Consider the following 18,629-nt stretch of genomic DNA (forward strand, 5'->3'; position numbering starts at 1 on the left):
CTGCCTCTGAGTCCTTGCCATCCTCCGAGGCCTCATGTCCGTAAACACCAAATGTGCACACAAACCCGCACGGCGGTTTTCAGAAGCCGTGTTGCTCCCAATGTGAAGAGCGAGGAGTGAGTCAGTGAGTGTTCGGTCAGGGCATGTTGTGGGCGGGGCTAATCGTCCTCATCCTGTCACTTCCTGTGTTCTTCTGTCTGCTCAGGTTTTTGGATGAGTGTTCACAAAAACAGCAGATCATGGACACAGATTAGAGACCTAGCAAATCCATCTGCTGCCGTTGCTCCCTAAATGAACCAAAACACCGAACTGACAAACATAGTTGGACTGAAGCTGAAGGAGACCCTAACAGCATCTGATCAGGAAGTCATCCAACTAAAGAGTTTAAGGGTGCATATACACCTGCCCTTTTCAGTCAACTTTAATGGAACTGTAGGACATTTGCCTTGAAAGTCTGGTTCACTGACAGGCAGACCAGAGATTAGTACAACCAGAACAAACGCGAGAGTTTAATGCAAAAGGGAGAAATGGCTCATGGTCTTTCACCAAAGACAAAAGAGAAATTCAAAAACCACTAACATCTGATGCTACTCCATTTTTGTTTGCATTTCGTGTCTTCTTTGGAAGTTTTTGTGTCGTTTATTTCAGTGGTTCTTGATGTAGCGCCTCCACAGGCGAGGAGGATGAACAGGTTGTTTAAAGGGTTTGGATTATTTGTCACAGTTCAGTGTGAAAATGTAACAAATGTTGCAGTTTTAGTCCCCAATTGAACCAGGTCTACTGGACCACCAGCTGTGAAAACAACCTAAGTGTTATGCATTACACATCAAAGCATTTGCACTCAGCTTCTTGGAGTCAGTACTTTGGTTATTCATCTTTCTTCATTTACAGATGGTTTTGCATTCCAGAGGCAGACTTTACCTGATTTATTCTGACACATGAATATGCTGTTTTAAACCATTTCATTATAGCTCAGGCTGTAGGTTTTGGTAAACCTCCGCCCCAGTCTCAGCGTTTTTGCAACCTCTAACAGATTTTCTACCATTATTGTCCTGTATTTAGCTCCGTCTATCTTCCCATCAAATCTGACCTACATTCAGCCCTTACTGTTCAATGTGGGTTTGTTTTCTGCCACACATAGCATTTCATACATTTTCTTTTCTTCAGACCAGAGCGCCTTAATACAATAGACACACATGTTTTCTGTGTCTATTGTATTAAGTAATTTACTATAATTTAATAGTTTGAATCCCATATGAGGGTGGAGTGTCAAAACCTTCTACAGTCTGATTATATTAACAAAAAAAATTATTAAGGATAACAAGGTGTTTTTGCAGGTTTTACTGTTGTATTGCAGAAAACAACAGTTAACCTTATGTCTTGTACAGTTACCACTGTGAGCAAACTATGCTGAAAAGTTACTCTCATATTTTGGTTCAGAGTCACAGCATCTGCTTCTTCTTTCCCTCAAGAGTTGTTCTCAAAGGCCCCTGTGTACTTGCAGCAATTATTTTGTGATAATTTGTTTAATTATCATCCACGCTGGATATTACCAAGTGTCCTCAAATCAAATTTGAAAGTTTTAATGATTTGACTGATATTAGATTTGAATAGGCAAAGAGGTTATGGCTGAAAGGAGGTAAAACTGAAAAACCTGTGAATTTAATTTTGATTGTTTATTTGCACGCTCAATTTGAGTACAGCCGTGTGGCTCTTCTGCTAAAGTGAGGGGTAGCGCAGGGGTTTGTGGTGTCTCATTGCAAAGAGTCTGTTTATTTTTCACTGCTCATAAAATTAGCCAAGACTGCAGTTTGATAAACAGCATCTTTTTCTGTCTTCTGTGTTCTGCACACCTTGTGACGCACACAGCTGTTTTCTTTCATTCTCATGACTCATGCTCTTATTTGGTGCTCAGGACGTAAATCAGAACAAGTGTCATTACATCTGGCAAGACTACAGCTCAGGTTTACGCAACTGACTGCAAACTTCAACTACAGCTGGGTTTGAGCAATTATAGAAAAAAACTGAATAACATGAGCTACAAACCAAAGGAGCATGTCCTTTATCTTACCAGTTTATTTGTTGTCACATTTTGGCTCTTTACCACAAAATCCAGCCTGCAATTGAAAAAGAAGTTTGTGTTTATTCAAGCAATGCTGTCAAAACTTTAGAGACCCTGAACAATTTAATACCCTTCATCCTAGGGTGTCCCTGAGATTTCAAAATATGATTGATTTTGTGATAATCAAGTGTTCTGCCCAATGTAAGCTGTCATTATTTGTTCAAGTCTTTCAAAATCCTTTATTTTGCAAATTCAGAAATCTTTTAAGTGGTCCACAATTAATCTTTATGAAATTACATTAATAGTAGCTTTATGGAGGAGATTAGCTGGAATTGACTTTTGTTCTTTCTCTTGTCTAAAGAATGAAGTAGAAAACAATGCCAGAATATATTTTAATTTTTGAGTGTCTAAAGTGATGTGGCTGAAGTATTTCCCAAGTTTATCTCTGGTCAGATGATCAATTCCAAATTAAGAGTAAGGAGTACCAAGACATGCAAAATTCATTTTTTCTCAGCTTTAAGTAGCAATAGTATTAGCTTAGTGTCTTGGTTTATCTTTTAGTTTTTGAGTTTCTTTTATATAATAAATCGTAAACAAGTAGATATTGAAATGGTTGAAATAAACACAATGTCAGATTACATTAATTACTACATTCAGTCTAGATTTCACACAAACTTTAACTGAACTGTAATAACATTTGAATAACTGATACAATTATTCAAATAATTGTCTGAATTATTTGCTATCAGTTTTGTTTTTGTTTTCCAGAGCTGCTGTCATCTGTGAAATATATAGGAATTTCCTTGCTTCCTCATTAAAGTTGTTTGGTGGAATAAGTACAAATATTAATCCTTATCATAGAAATTTGATTGATTTCTGTATCTATACTGAGAGTTGTTAATCTTGTACAACAAAATAGTTCAATCCTATATAAGTGTACCCTTATGGTAATGATGATGTACTCCAAACTGAAGCAAACAGAGCTTAAGGCAAGAGAGATGCAAATAAAGTTACTAGAATGCTCCAAAACATCAAACCTGCAACTGCTACAAGTTTTTTTTTTTCTGATCAAATGAGCCTAGAAAATGTTAGTTTTTGCTAAACACAAGTTACTCCTGACTTAGCACAGCAAAAGTAGAAGTTACATAAGACACTGTGTATTGGTAAAAATGTGTCTGCATGAGGCCAGCTCTGATGAAACCAACTGAAAAACGGCTCATATGCTCTGCTGAATCAAGCCCTCACCCCAAAGGCAAACTCATCATCTTCTTCCCTGCCGGAGCGCCAACATCTCCTCCTCTCCTCCCTCTTCCTCCATGTCAGACCTTTGCTCAACCAAATTCAATTAACTCCAGCGCAATCAGAGCGTTTTAGCACGTGTCACAGCTAGAATGTGAAGGTGAGGCTGGCTCCCAAAGTAAGCCGATGACGTCTGAGGAGCTGAGGCCGAACGGAGGAGCCATCAAAGCTTCGGATGCCGGATGGTGGATTTATGTGACAGGCTGCCTGAAGATGTTAGCATTGCTGGGCGTCATGGATCTCGCAGAAGCGATCCCAGACTCTGTGCCATGTGACTCAGATGACTGCATAGATTTTCGCCCCCAGCCAGGAGAGAGCATCCTGTCCCCTGTTAAACATTTGGCCTGCCACTGTCGAAGGCTTCGCACCTGGCTGATGCGTCACAGGGAGCAAAACTACTATTAGCATTTTAAAAAAGTATTTGTAATACCTCAATCAGTTGCAACAAAAGAATAAGATCAAGCTGATTCTACAGAACACCCACCTTGATCTCTGTGACGATAGCGCCTTACTCACATCAGTGTCTTTGGTTAGGTTATTATGCAATATATGGTGGTGCACTGCAAAAACATAAAATCTTGCCAAGTAGTTTCTTGTGAAAATATCTTAGTACACTTGAAATAAGACAAAACTAACTTAAGAGTAACTTCAACAGGATAAGTAAGTTTGTTTTAAGTCAATAATTATTGAATTTAGATTTTAAAAAAGGACTAGTTTCTTACTTATAAAAAAACTTTTTTTTACCACTAGAGGTGAAAAGCATGTGCAAGTGAAACAAGTATTTGTTAAACTTATATTAAAGAATCATTGACTTGAAACAAGCTTACTTATCTTGTTGAAAATTTACTTTTAAGTTAGTTTTGTGTTTTTTTCAAGTGTATTTGCGCTAGAAACTGGACAAAAATACCTAATAAGATTTTGTGTTTTTGCAGGGGAAGGAACCAATACAAATTCAGATCTAAAAATGTGGCATGCACATGTACCTATCCCATTTTAGTCTGATACCCCTAAATAAATCCAGCGCAACCAACTGATTCAGAAGTCTAGTCAGAGCTACAATAGAAGTATCCAGATCAAAGTATTGATTTATATGTTACAATGGTCCAGTGACAAGAATTGAAAACTTACTAATGTCCTCCATCTGTAATTTATGTAAAGCTTAATTTTCTATATCTTTAAATCTAAAATAGACATATAAAAGAGGCAGGTGGTTCTACAAAGAACTGACAGAAAAATAGCAGATAAAAAACCCCGGTGTGACTCTCCAAAAACACAGCCAGGATTTAAAGATCTCCTGTAATTGTACAGTAGACGACATTTGGGACAGAGACATCTCCAGATGGTTCTGATGAACCAGGGATATTCCAGGCCATGCTGCTTTGAGGCCTCTGTGTTCAGAACAGCTGAGAGAAATGTGATTGACAGCAATCCTTTCACAGCCTGTCATGTCACATGTAGTCTGAGATGATGAAATCTCCCTGTCTTTTTTTTTTACCCTACTCAGCCTTTCCTTCTTTTTTCCATCTATTTCAGAATTCAGACTGATCCTTTTTCCAGAGTAAAATACAACGACATATTGAGAAAGAAACCTGCTGCAGTATTCCACAAGTTAATTACCTTGTCTGCTCACATGCTAAGATAGTACTTGTGTGTGTTGTCAGCAGTGATTATCTTAAAGTCTACCACCCTCCTACAAAGAAAGAGATAAGAAACAAAACTGGTAGGAATTAAAAGATTCAAGCTCTCATCCAGGATTCTGGACTCTTAGAATAAAATTCTATTTTAACTTGTATGCTGCTAATTTATCCTTTGACAAAAAATATTTTAATTCTCATGAGAAAGCTAAATGTGCAGCTTTACAGCTCTGAGTGTGAACTCTGCCTTGTAAAGAGTGAATGAATATGAAGTTTCAAACAGTAATGGTCACTCAAAAGACGCTTTCTTTACAAGTCTGCATCGGCATATCGGACGCTCTCATCTCTCTGAGGAAGAGTTTAAATGTAAGCTCCTAGAAGCCACGTGAGTCACTCACAACATGACCACCCACGCCTGAGTGTGGGGGCTGATGAGTAATTCTGCTTGGACTTAGACAGGAGGCGAGTCTTTGAAGACAAATCCCAGCGCAGTGAAGAAAGGCTGAAGAACAAACCCGATGCTGTAATGCACCACTGATTGCCAGTGGATGATTTTCATAGAAAGAATTTGACAACATAGCTTTTTTTTGGATCGGATTTCAGGTTTTAGGTCTGTGAAGAAAAAAAACAGTCAGCTGATGAAAACTGACAGCTTAAACTTGACCAAGGGTTCCCCAGTTTCAGGCAGGAAACATCCAGCAAGGGAACCAAGAAAATGGGTGATTTCATAGGATTCCAAGAACAGCAAAATATTGTAATTTGTTCTTTCAAAATGTTTTATTATAGGACCAAGGTTATGAATAATGTCTCATAAAGCAGAGCTGAAAATTGCCGATAGCCACATCAAAGCAGAGCTGCAACACAGAAAGACCAAGAATCTATCCCTTGTAAAAAAGGCTTTGCCTCAACCCCTTGTTGTATAGTTATAAGCACAAACTTCAATATATTTTATTGGGATTATATATCATAGACCAGCACAGCAGTGTATTATTGTCAAGTGAAAGTAAAATAGTGCATGAACCTGAAAACGGAGCAGTGTCTGCATCAAGTCCACCTGAGCCAACACTTTGTAGAGACACTTTTCCCTGGAGTTTCAGCTCAAGTCAGATTGGTTTGATTTGTGAACATCATTTTTTCAGCTCCTTCCACAGATTACTTTTAGGACTTTGGAGATTTTACTTAGAAATCTGTTTTGATCTAAACGCCACCTTTGTAAATTTGACAGCATTTGTGGTGTCATCCAGTGAAAAGAGGATGGACTTTATGCCAAAATAACATGGGAAACTAATTGAAATATTAACCAAATTTACCCATTCAAAATAAATACACCAATATGACAAGGACTTACCTCAGTAACTAAGATAAAGAGAAGAAAACTAGGGTCAAAATAAAAAGGCCGTCCACCTCTAAAAACTCCCACACATAACATGTATTTTAAAGGCTTTTATAAAGACGCTCCACAACAGAGGATGAATGATGGGTAGTTCTCAGCAGCTTCATCTTACACCTCATCTCCATCTAAGTAACCAATCTGTACCTGTTTGTCACCTGGGTCCACCAATCATGAAGAGGCATCAGCACACTCAGACTTACATATTAAAAGCCCAGCCCCTTATGACAGCGGTCATAACACTACTCTTCCAGAAAGGCCATATTTGTTGAGTGCACATCTAATAGCCCATCTTTCAAAGGGTTCTACCACCTGCAGCTCCTCCTGAGTTACCATAGCAAATATTGAGTTGACTGCCAGGACTTAGTAGGTATGCCTTTGTGCCATACTCTTTCCATTTTTGGATGTTTGACTTAACAGTACTTTGTCAGATGTTTAACGTTTTTTAATATTATTTATAATCCAACCCTCCTACCACTGCTGTGTTCCTTAGCCTTCATGATGCTGTTTCCTTTCACTAATTTTCTCTAAAAATCTCTGACATTTAAGATTGTATTATATACTGACAGCAGACTATTTAGTTTTTGGGTAACTTCCGAAGTAAATTGATTGCACTGGATTTTATATATGGCTAGATATTGTACTAAAGGGGGCAGAAAAAAAACAACTCCTCACTTTTTAGATTTCTACAAGGAAAAGGTCCATCATCAGTGCTCCACGGCCACTGAACAGGGGATCTTTTAAACTGGAAAAGTCAAACATTTTCCTGAGAGTAGTTTGTATTGAAATTACTGCATCAATATCTGCATCGCCAGTTGAATCAGGGAACTCAAATCTGCTTGGTATTTTCTTGTTACTGGCAGTTGTAGGGAGCACGGGTGCTCACTAACAGCTTGCTTTGCAGCGGCTACATGATTATACATGTCTGCTTACATGCGAGTTGCCACGACGCATCAACTTAATTAATGTGAATGTGCTCGAAGCAGCCTGGAGTCGTTCCTGCCCACGGTAGTGAGGCTGTTACATCACTCTCACGCAGAGTAGGAAAATAGGGACACACAGAGGCTACACATGGATGTGCTGTTCTCGTGTGTTATGGTTAAAAACAGTCCCAGGTCTGCTTTGTTGATCTTGGAGAGCCCTTTGTGAATGAAGCAGGAATGGCCACTTGGGTGAGGTTGTGTGTAAGTGTACTTTGGAGCTGCAGCTGCTCAAGCCACACACTCTGACTTCTGGCTGCATTCATTAGCTCCTGTGTTTCAGCAAGGATCTGGCACACGGCACTGAGCAGGCTTTCAGCCCTCATCTGTGTCTCTCCTCCCCCTGCGCCCCTGGCCAGGCTTCAGGAGTAATGCTGAGATAGTGTGTGCGTGAAAGGGCTGTGTGAGTGTGGTCACCCCCACTGGGTGGCTGAGGGATGGCGGACATGGGCTCCTCCTTGAAAGTGAAGCGTAGAAAAAGCAAAGCAATCTAGCTGCCAAAGGTAGCATGGCACACTTTCATCACCTGCTTTTGAGTCCAGTCCAGAACATTTTCATGCACACTGATGAAGGAATGAGTAGATGTGTTTAACTTCTTGTGTTACCTCGCTCTGACCTCTGTGAGGTGTGTTCACGTGCAGTTAGTGTAAAACCTTTAAGTGTATGACTTTTCTTGTCTCTTAGGCATTTGTGAACCTTAACATTAGTTGCGGTTGGCTGCAGATCCTCATGTGTCACAACAGTTTATACTCTGTCCTCTGAGGACGCTTGCTGAGCTGCCTAAACAAAGTCTAGGGATTTTTGAGGCAGGAAACCCTAAATGACATAACATTGGTTTGCTTTTCTGAGACTGAAAACTTTGATTCATCTTTTCCTCTTCAGTTTATCATCATATCTTTACAGCTCACACACACTGTGTATACATTTCTCAGACTTTGTAGCTACAGCGAATTCCAGTGTTATAATGTTTATCAATTTAAAAGTTAGTACTAACACATCCAGCATCATCACTCTTAATACAAGGACACCTCAGGGATGTATACTCAGTCCCCTGCTCTTCACCTTGCTGTCAAGTGGATGAGATGCAGCAGCAGTTATGCACTATACCAGACAAAACCTTAGCGATTGCTGTCTCTCACAGACAAGGCTATCGTTTTTCTGTCATCTTGCACAAGTCTGTCCACTCTCCACTGATATTAAAAATGCATTTTTGACCCTACAATTGCTGCTCAATGGATTTTATGTTTTTCAGTCCATAATCTGAAGACCTTAGGGATGACTGTGGGTAAAAAACCTCAAATCAGCTGTTTTAGAGATACTTATACCAGCACATCCTGCACTAACGACCAAACCTTGTTCAAAGTCACTCAATTCCCTTTTTTTTTATTTACCACTCCAGGGGGTCTTTTTGTGGGCTCTCGTGTCCCTTATATGACAGTAGGCTGACAGGAAACTGGGAAGGAGAGGGGGGAAGACATGCGGCAAATATCGTCGGGTCCGGGAGTCGGGTCCGGGAGTCGAACCCGCGACGGCCACGTCGAGGACTCAAGGCCTCCAAATATGGGTCGCACTAACCACTACGCCACCACGGCACGCCCCTCAATTCCCATTTAATCAAAATTCCTATGGTAATTTTGATTACCAGCAAGTTGTCTTCACCACATTTAGATGGATTGAGCTACTGTCATGTGAGTTGCTATTTTCGTTAAACAATTCAACAAAGTTTTTTTTTATTCAGCACAAAAATGTTGACATTTATGTCAATTTTTCAATGGATACTGCATGCCTTTTCAAGACTTTCAGCAAACAAAATGCTGTGTCAAGTTTGTCATGCGCTCCCACTGTTAATGGTACACACAAAGACGTAATCTGCTCAGGCAGCTTGCCACTCTGCCCACTGTTCCTCCATTAAAACTGATAGCAAACTCCCACTTCTGACTGACAACAAATGTCGGGCTGTAACTGTGACTCACGCTCCAAGGATTCATCAAAGCTCGTATCATCTGCCAGGCACCAGACTGTCAGGAGGGGAAAGAGTCCTTCAAGCTCAACCAACAATCTTTACTCTCCAACGTCTCCAAACGGTAGAGAGCAGTCCAAGAAAGCTGTTTGAACTTCAAAGCTCGCAGATCCTGCAAGCTGACGTCTGTGAATTAGAGTCAGCTGGGTCGTGTTTACGAACCGACTGGAACGCCAGAGTGCCAACAATGCCTGTATGTAGCCATCCTACTGCTGGGGTTGATCGTATCAAGGTTAGTCACTGTTGATGAAGTGGTCATTTTCAAATGATGAAATAAACAATTAGTTATATTTTTGCTGCAGGTGACAATGAGACTGGATGACATCAGCACGTTATGCAGAGGACATCACACAATTTTAGTGAAACCCTCCTCAGGATTTAAAATCAGATAATTTTGGAAAGTGTTTACACATTGGAAGCCATCTGGTTGAAAAGAAAAAAAATGATTTTTTTGTTGTTATTTATTTATAGTGATTTGTACTATGTTGCACTTGAGAGCACAAGGCAGATGGGCTTTCTTGTGTATAAAAACATTCTCTGATCTTATGCATTTCTTGACATTCTTTTGCGTGTTTAATGTAGATTCCTTGCTTACTATGTTGCGCAAAAGTGCTTACACAGCTATTTTATTTTAACATTTTGTCACTTTAAAAATACAAACTCCAATGTATTTTAATTCAATTTTAGGAGTCAAACTAACACAACGTATTGCATCATAGTCAGGTGGAAGGAAAATGACACATTGTTTTCTTCCAGGATTACCTGTCCTTAGATTCATCAGTGGCTCTAAATTTAGACGTTTCCCTTACTCTGGTGAGGAAAATCATCGGCAAAGCATGATGCTGCCATTCACACATTTTACAGTGATGTGTTATGCATTGCAGATTTGACCCCATCTGATCAGTGCACTTTTCCTCAGCTCAACAGTTCTTCTTCATGCTTTCTTTCAACAATTGCTTCAGTCTGATTGGAGAATACCTGAGTATTAGTTGTCTTATTCAAATAAGATTTCTGTGGTTCCTCCAAAGTTACCATGATATTAATGCTCTTCTTGCTTAGCCTTTTATCTTAGGTGAGTCTTGTTAGGTTTCCATTTGTGCCTGACTCCATTTTCAGATGATATAAAAGGAATAGAGCTCTGTGAGATGCTCAAAGCTAGACACATTGTTTACAACCTAACCCTGCTCTAATTTTTTCCCACATCTTTATTCTTGACCCTGTGTGTTCATTGGTGTACTGTGTTGTGTTATTCACAAAAAAAACCAAAAAAAAACCTCTGAGGCCTTCACAGAACAGCTATATTTATACTGGGATTAAATTACACACAGTTGTGTAATCAGTTTACTAATTAGGTGGCTTTGAAAGCATTTGGTAGAGCTGCATTTGATTTATCATACCCATTTATAGGGTATGATAAATGGGGCTGAATACAAGTGCCACACTTGTAAGATTTAAAACAATTTTTAAAAATTAGATCTTCATTCCACTTTAGAATTATGCATTTGTTTATTTTGATCTATCAAATAGATCAAATGTGATAGACCAGTAAAATACATTGAAGTTTGTGAATGAAAAGTGACAAAATGTAGAAACATTTAAGCACAATATGTTTTTAGATTTGGCATGGCTGTTCAGGATATTGCAGATAGAAAGGTACTGGAGCTGTTGTGCAGTTGAGGTTCCTCTCTTGGGCCTCAGGGCCCTTCACCATCTCTTTATCGGAATATGTGTTGGCACCGCCCTCCCCTCGGTTGGCTACCAGTAGGCCGGGAGCCTGGGATAGGGGGAGGTGAAATGTCAGGCACAAAATGCAGATTCATGCTGACAAGCAGTGCAGAAAGCATGTTTGCTGCGACTGAGGGAACCTTGATATTTCACAAGGTCAAATGAACATGTCAGCCAGCACTGCGGGCCAACTATTGGGTTATTTAAAGTCAGGGTGCAGCAAGCGGGCTGCTTACATCATGGGATACAGAAACTGGTTTGTTATCCTCAGTCTCCAGCCCATCTCCGTCTGTGAGACGTGACCAGCGCTCATACTGAGAAAATCAATGAAGGTTTTGAGTGAGAGGCGACTCACACCGTCTTAATTTAAGCCATCATTACATCACTGTGGTGCTCTCACCTGCTGGACTGGCTGTTGGACCCAGTTCCTGTGTCTTATCTATGTTCTGCACTGAGCCCATAAACAATATGTGAGCCACAGCCTGAGCTTTGATTAGCAGGGGGACACCAAGAATAAGGAGGAACAATATTCAACCGAAAACGCTGCTAATGCACAGACAGCATGGTGTAGAAGCGGCAATGCAGCCAAGAAATCATTGCTGGGTTAACAACTGACTTGCCAACTGCAAACTTTCAGTCAGCTTATGATTACTTAATAAATATGTAACAGTTTGCACTATAGTACAATCAGCTGTACTCAATGCCTTTTACATCATATGGATTCATAAAGTGTGGTTCTACAGCATGGTCTCCTGCTTCATTTGACATAGAGGGAAATTAAGGCAATGAAGCATTGAAGTGGATGTTTTACACTGAATGATTCAACTTTTAGGATGGCATCAGTTAAAATTATTTTTAAAATATTGCGTTGACCTGTTGGTGTACTGGCTAAAGTCTTAATGTCATTCACATAAGACACTCAAATGAACATCTGAGTGAAATGTTTTGTGTAAATGTTAAAGGCTAGGGATTCAGTTTCATAGCTTTCATCTAAATGTCAGTTCACTGTATGCAAATGTGAATAATATCAATTTTGTTCATGCAAAACACAAATGAAGTCTAATCATTTGATAATTTATGTCAAAACTGAACTTTATACATACATCTATATACATTCAGAACTCTGTGCGTGTTGGAAAAACTAACACTGCACATCACCACTGTGAAGCATGGTGGTGGCAGCATCATGCTGTAGTTTTTTTTAGTAGTCTAGACAACCCCTTAACATTTAAGATTTTTATTAAGAAAAAATGCAAAATTGCTTTGTGAATTACGATAAAAACACTAAAAATATCTTTAGATAATGATCCTAAGATACATTATAAGCCTTTGACTTACCCTGAAAAAGGTAGTCGTTTACCTTTCAGCTTATACAACACTGTTCATTTCTATGGTGCCACATTGAGCTGTCCTCCAGCTGATGGACAATGGCCAGATGACCCTCTCACAGGTCGGACATCATGCTGTCAACCTGGATTACTGTGCATAAATCATCGGATCGGAAGAGCAAACTGAGCAGAGGTTTAAAATGCAGACAACTCATAAAAATATTAACACCCTTTTAACTTTTCCACAATTTATCACCAATAAACAAAGTGTTTAATCTGGATTTCATGGAAAGATGTAAGATTGTGATGTGCTTTTGTAATCAGCCCCCTTTTAACTGCAATCAAGTGCTTTCAGAAGCTCAAGTACAAATGTTCAAGGAGTGTGTATATTTTGACAGGCACAGTTAGCTGCGACATGGTAATCAGTGGAGATAAGCGACAATCACCTCCTACCCCACCCGACCCTCTTCATGCTGTATAGGATGATTGATGAATAGATAGTAATAACTGGAAGCCTGATACTCCAAAGAAATACGGCTTCATGATGTGGCAGGAACACCCAGTGGAATAAGTGACACACTCTACATGTCACCAGGCTCCTAGAAACAACCCCACTGCTCAAAAAGGGATCTTCGTCTTTTGAAGAAACCAAATCCTTTCCTGTACACCAACAGCAGCAGGAAGTGGGTTATTTTTAGACTGATCAGCAAAGTGGTGAGCCCGGACAGAGAAAGGCATGTGAAGCCATGCATCAATTTCTAAAAAAGAACCGGAGGACATTAGAGACAGCCTGTTGGCCTGATAATGTCAATATTATTTCTGTCATCTGAAAGCTTGCTTCGAGACACGGAAACAGGCTGAAAATTCAAAACTCCCACTCTCAATGACAGTGCTACAGCTGTTTAAATACAACCCTTGGAGAGGGTAATTCCAGACTTCCTTCTCTGCAATCTGCAGCATCACAGACAAGTGTCTCTGCTGGGAGAGCTCAACATTTTGGGAATTGTCTACTGTACTGTTATTTTGACAATTTAATGACACAGAGACAGTTTGTTTGAAGTCCAAAAGTCTTTCCCACATTTTGCTAGCTTCTAGATATTTTATTGGGATTTTTACATTATACTGTAGGTCAATACAAAATAGCACAATAACGTAGAGTGAAAGGAAGAGAGTTGTTTCTTATGAATAAGATGAATGTTGTGTGAGGTGCATTTATATTCAGCTCATCTGAGTCACTACCTTGAAAAACCTGATTGATTGAATTACCTGGAAGTCTTCGGACTGATTTTTTTTTCTTTCTTTACAAAAAAACAAAGTAAAATCAGGTGAAATGCATTTCTAAAAAGCAATTTCAAGTAATGCTACAGGTTTTCAGATGATGTTGGGCTGGACTTGCCTCTACATTTGGGGTTGTTGTCTTGTTTGCTCTCAACCCTTGCTCGACCTTAAAGTATGATGTACAACTCTATCCGTCATCTCTAGTTAACTTCCAAATTTCTGTGAAATAAACTATATGCACTACTTTGTGTTGATCTGTCATAAAATCCACAAAGATTTATTGCTGCAATGCAAAGTACAATGGAAGAGTTCAAGCCCTGAGAACACTTTTAAAGGTACATCCAGTTCCGGAGAAACATATTTTTAAAGAAAAAACAAAAGGCCAAGTTTAGAGATAAGCTTACTACATAGAGAGGTGGTGTAGTGACCCCAATAAAAAAAAAACAACAACCTGGTATTAAACTACTCGTAATGACTAGAAACCAACATGAAACAGGCTGGCAGCTTCAAAGAATCCTGCTTCATGTGACAGATAAGCTAATGTAGACCTGAAGCCCGAGCCCACCTGTCCAGCTCACCCTCATTCTGTCACACATGTAGATTTGTCAGCTGCAGTTTGATGTGTGAGTGTGTGTGAGAGGCTGGCGGGCGGGTGCGAACGCAACACCGGCGCACACAGGCCTCGTCTGGCGTCTTCCTCGGACTGGTGTTGTTGTAATCAGATTAATTCAGGAGCTAATTAGTTTCTATTGGGCTCAGTCTGACAGCCGACGGTCACACAGAGCCGTATAATAACTTATCAAAAAGCTGATTAACACTTCAATCCTCCTGCATGTGCCTCCTAAGAACCAAAAGCTGAGTGCCTGTCACGATTAGTTAAGCGTGAAGGAAAGACTTAAGCATCTAGATGTGGGAGAAAACTCAACTCATGTCAGACTGATGTGTCAGGTGGGATTCACAGATTATAACTAATAATTCCTGAAAAGAAATGAGTAAAATTAAGCCCAATAGAATTAAGCCATCTTTGGGACAATTTTTTTTGTTGACCTTTGGTAGGCTAAAAATGGCCCCTCGGCCACCTAATGAGCTGCATGTTTGCCAAGAAGCTCAGAAGGTGAATGTCTCTGAGTTCCTGAGGTGGATGTGTTAGTGGACCTCTGCAACAGGCCCATCTCATGCAGCTGTGGCAACATAACAAATCAGAGCTACCGTGATAGGTCCTGACAGCAGCGCAGCCTTAGCCACGAGCATAAAGCGCATTTGTTATGTAACGGGCCTATTGTTGCCGCCCTGTCACTGCTGTTAAAATTCATTGGATTTATGCAAAATTAGGACCCACACAACATTGTTGTAGCAACAGAGGAGGAACGGAGATCGGAAGAGCTTTATAGTGGAAGCAAAAAGTGCAGCGAAACTAATGGACTGTATGCTCCTTCCTAAGATGATGATGATGATCTCCAGAGAGCAGTGAAGGCAGCACTGTGTGAACCACGACAACTTAGTCAAATTACACTTCTTCACACATTTAAGGCTGTGTTGACAACACTCCTCGCCTGTTTACTGCACTCCTGCAAACTACATTCACATGTGGTTAATAGATGCTGGGATAAAACTCCCTGGTTGCTTTTGATCCAAGCCGAGACCAGAAGTCCAGATCTCTGAAGACCTCACCTGATTGAGGAACTTTTTCAAGCAAACTGAATCATTTTCACACTTCTGCAGATCTAGAGTTATCATACAGGCTAGTGAGGGAAACTGAGACGGTCCTGAACGAAGACCACCAAACTGCTACATTATCCACTTTATATTACTCTTACACATTTTATCCACATAGTGTTTGAGACACATGTGCATTACTTTAATATATGTGAACTAATCTGTTGAATGAACTTTCATCTTGCTGTTTCACAATGAAATTTCAGCACATTTCACTAAATCAAATGAGTCTTTTTAAGACCAAGGCAATTAAAATTTAAAACCCAATTAAATCCTGAAAAATAAATAATTTTAATAACTTAACTTTAATAGTTTAAGAACATTACACATATGACTCAATTTAAAATGCTGTTCCTCAACAATAGCATGTAACTCCAGGGTTTTTTTTAAATCTAAAGCTAAAAAACAAACCCATCCCATCAAGTATATACAGTTGATAGAAAATACTGCAACATTTCCTCCTTTTGGGACACAGGTAACATAAGCAAGAAGTTGCTTCCCTTCAGTTTAGATAAAAAAAATAATGTTCTGATTTAAATGCAAAATTATATGTGACAAATAATCTAACAGAGCTCATCTTGAGCATAACACCATCATAGGGATAGTAGTGGCACCATCATGGTGAGGGAATGTTTTTCTTTTCAGCTGGTCATAATTTATTGGAAAATTGAGCTAAACACTGGAAAATACCTGGACGAAAAGTTGATAGAGCCTGTAAAGAATGTGAAACTGGAACTATGGAAACCTTCAAGCGTAAACATAGAGCCAGATCTAAAATAAGAGTTGATATCAAAGCTTAATGCGTAAGCATGACTCATAGTCCAGACCTAAATTCAATTCAGTATCTGTGCCAAAACTTGAAAATTGTTCACAGACACCGACTAATCTGACAGAGCTTGAGCTGTTCTGCAGACTCTCTAGTGCAAAGCTTGCAAAGACATACTTCAAAAGATTTACAGCTGTAATAACGAAATGTGATTCTACAAAGCCTCTTCTCTTGGAGGCTGAAAACAAATGCAGGTCACACTTGACAAACTTGTGTCAGGTGATTATCTTGGAGACCATTTATAAATTTATGGCTTTTTAAGCCCATTATGAATTCAATTTAATACCTGGATCATGACGGAAATGTACAAAAGATAGCCCTGTGTCTTACATTGAAGTAATTCCATACTTTTTTTGCACAGAATGCATGCAACATCGTTATAGGTTGGAACTAGAACTGAGACAGTGGAAAATCATTATCTGGGTCTCAAATGTAAATCATCTCACTCAAATACCACCCCACCGCCTCTCTTGGCTCCGCACAGTTTGCTGTAATTTTCTAAATTTATCAGGGCAATGCTTTTACAGGCGGTTAGTTACACTAGGGTGTCAATGTACATTTTTAAATACGAATTTAAGACATTTAAGGACTTTTTGCGGATGCGCAAACACCACAATAATGATGCATTTCCACACTGTTCAGATGGAATGATTTATTCATAGTCATGATAGCATAATAAAACAATGAACATTGAAAGCACTGACAGCTGAACCCAAGGCCTCTCACACACAGCATGCACCACCCCGACCCCAGAGTTCAGGGACGCCAAACATCCAGAGCAAAAAGTCACTTCCTGGCTTCTCAGAGTCCTCCTTCTCTGTCCCGTCCCGGTCAGTTTTCTCTTGTTCTTTTCTTTTAAACCTTTAAATATATTTTTGATATAAAAACAAGCCCACGTATGATGAATCGACCATGTGTGTGAAGTGCCTCTCCTGCCCCAGTCTTCTCCCATAATCACCCCACGCCGCCACTCGGGGCTGCCTTGGCAGCAGGATGAAGATGACGCCACCCCTCGCTAAACAATTCTTCCTGTTCATGTGCTCTTCTTAGGGGAGAAAAAAATTGAACAAAACAAAAGACAGAAATGGTGGAGTTGTCGGGAGACTGTAATAAAAAACATTTACTGACCTCCCTGAAGAGAAAGAAATAAAAAAATAATAATTAAAAAATGACACCTCAACAGTCCAATTAAGCAGTGGAGGGTTGTGGAGCTCTGTAGACTGGAGGCACTTTGGCACAGAGCGAAGCCCCCCCCTCCACCTGACAACACAGCAGAGGGTCGGGGGATGGAAGGATGGAATGACAGAGCTGGCATGCAGAGCCACGTGGTGATGCATGGATACTGGAATGATTTAAAAATTTCTTTTTAAAAATCACAAAGGTTGGGGGTGAAGAAGAGAGCACCTGACAAACGTGGAGGAAAAGGCCAGCCCCTCCTCCAGTTAGTGCCACGTTTCAGGAGGAAGAGGAGGGGAAAAAAAATAAAGAAAGAAAAGGCATGATGCAAGTGGATGAGGAAGAGCAGCTCGGACCAGGTTACAGAGTGCGAGCGAACAGTGGCAGGTGAAGGAGAACGAAGAAGAGATGTGAGGAAGCTGCTTGGCAAAGCTATACAATACAAACAGGAATACAGTCCTAATGAGAAAGCAGGGTGGAGCCTGAGGTCAGGGGAGGGAACACGGTTTGGCAGTCCCTTGGTTTGGCAAGCAGGAGGAAGGTGCTGTGGTCCCTCTTCTCCTCCCATGATCCGTCTATACAAGGCTGCTCCTCATCCCCTCTCAATCCCTGCCTCCACAGCTGCTTTTTACAGGTACAGCTCCTTGGCTCTGATATGCTGCAGTTTCTCCCTCAGCATGCGGAAGGAGGGCCGCATGGCGGGGTCCAGGGTCCAGCACTGCTTCATCAGGTCGTAGACCACAGGCGGGCAGCCATCCGGGGCGTCCATCTTGTACCCCTTCTCCACCCGGGGCACCACATCTTTTAATGGCTGAGAAACAGACACGCACAAACACACATACACCGAAATAAACAAATTGAGATAAAATGTTTTAACTGAATTACTGAAATAAATTAAGTCTGATGGTATTCAAATTTACAGAGATGCACCTATACTTGTATGTTCCACAAGATGAAAAGGAAGTTGGCTTCTGATTCATTGTGATAAATGGCTGTTTTGAGGGGATTTTTTTAGGAAATGAGAATAAATGCAAATAAGATTTCTCAAATATCAACTGATTTCATGCAGCATTTAAGCAACTTTATTTCCCTAATTCTTCCAATCTTGATTTAAAATTCATAAGAGGTGACCTTTATAATTTTAAAAGATTTCGAAATTGAGGTTTATCATCTTTTAGAAAATGTAAACTCAAAC

The 18,629-nt window shown here is 40.1% G+C and overlaps 1 protein-coding gene across 2 annotated transcripts in view; it reads right to left on the bottom strand.

The window, feature by feature from the left end:
- Nucleotides 1-16,890: 16,890 nt before the first annotated feature.
- Nucleotides 16,891-18,629, bottom strand: part of cskl (c-src tyrosine kinase-like) — a 46,263-nt gene continuing 44,524 nt past the window's right edge. For both annotated transcript variants that reach the window (XM_028015152.1, XM_028015151.1), the window contains exon 13: nt 16,891-18,245. In XM_028015152.1, the coding sequence (XP_027870953.1) occupies nt 18,063-18,245 (183 nt within the window). In that variant the 3' untranslated portion in view covers nt 16,891-18,062. The remainder of the gene's footprint in view (nt 18,246-18,629) is intronic.

The sequence above is a fragment of the Xiphophorus couchianus genome, chromosome 4 (assembly GCF_001444195.1).
Source record: "Xiphophorus couchianus chromosome 4, X_couchianus-1.0, whole genome shotgun sequence".
NCBI lineage: Eukaryota > Metazoa > Chordata > Actinopteri > Cyprinodontiformes > Poeciliidae > Xiphophorus > Xiphophorus couchianus.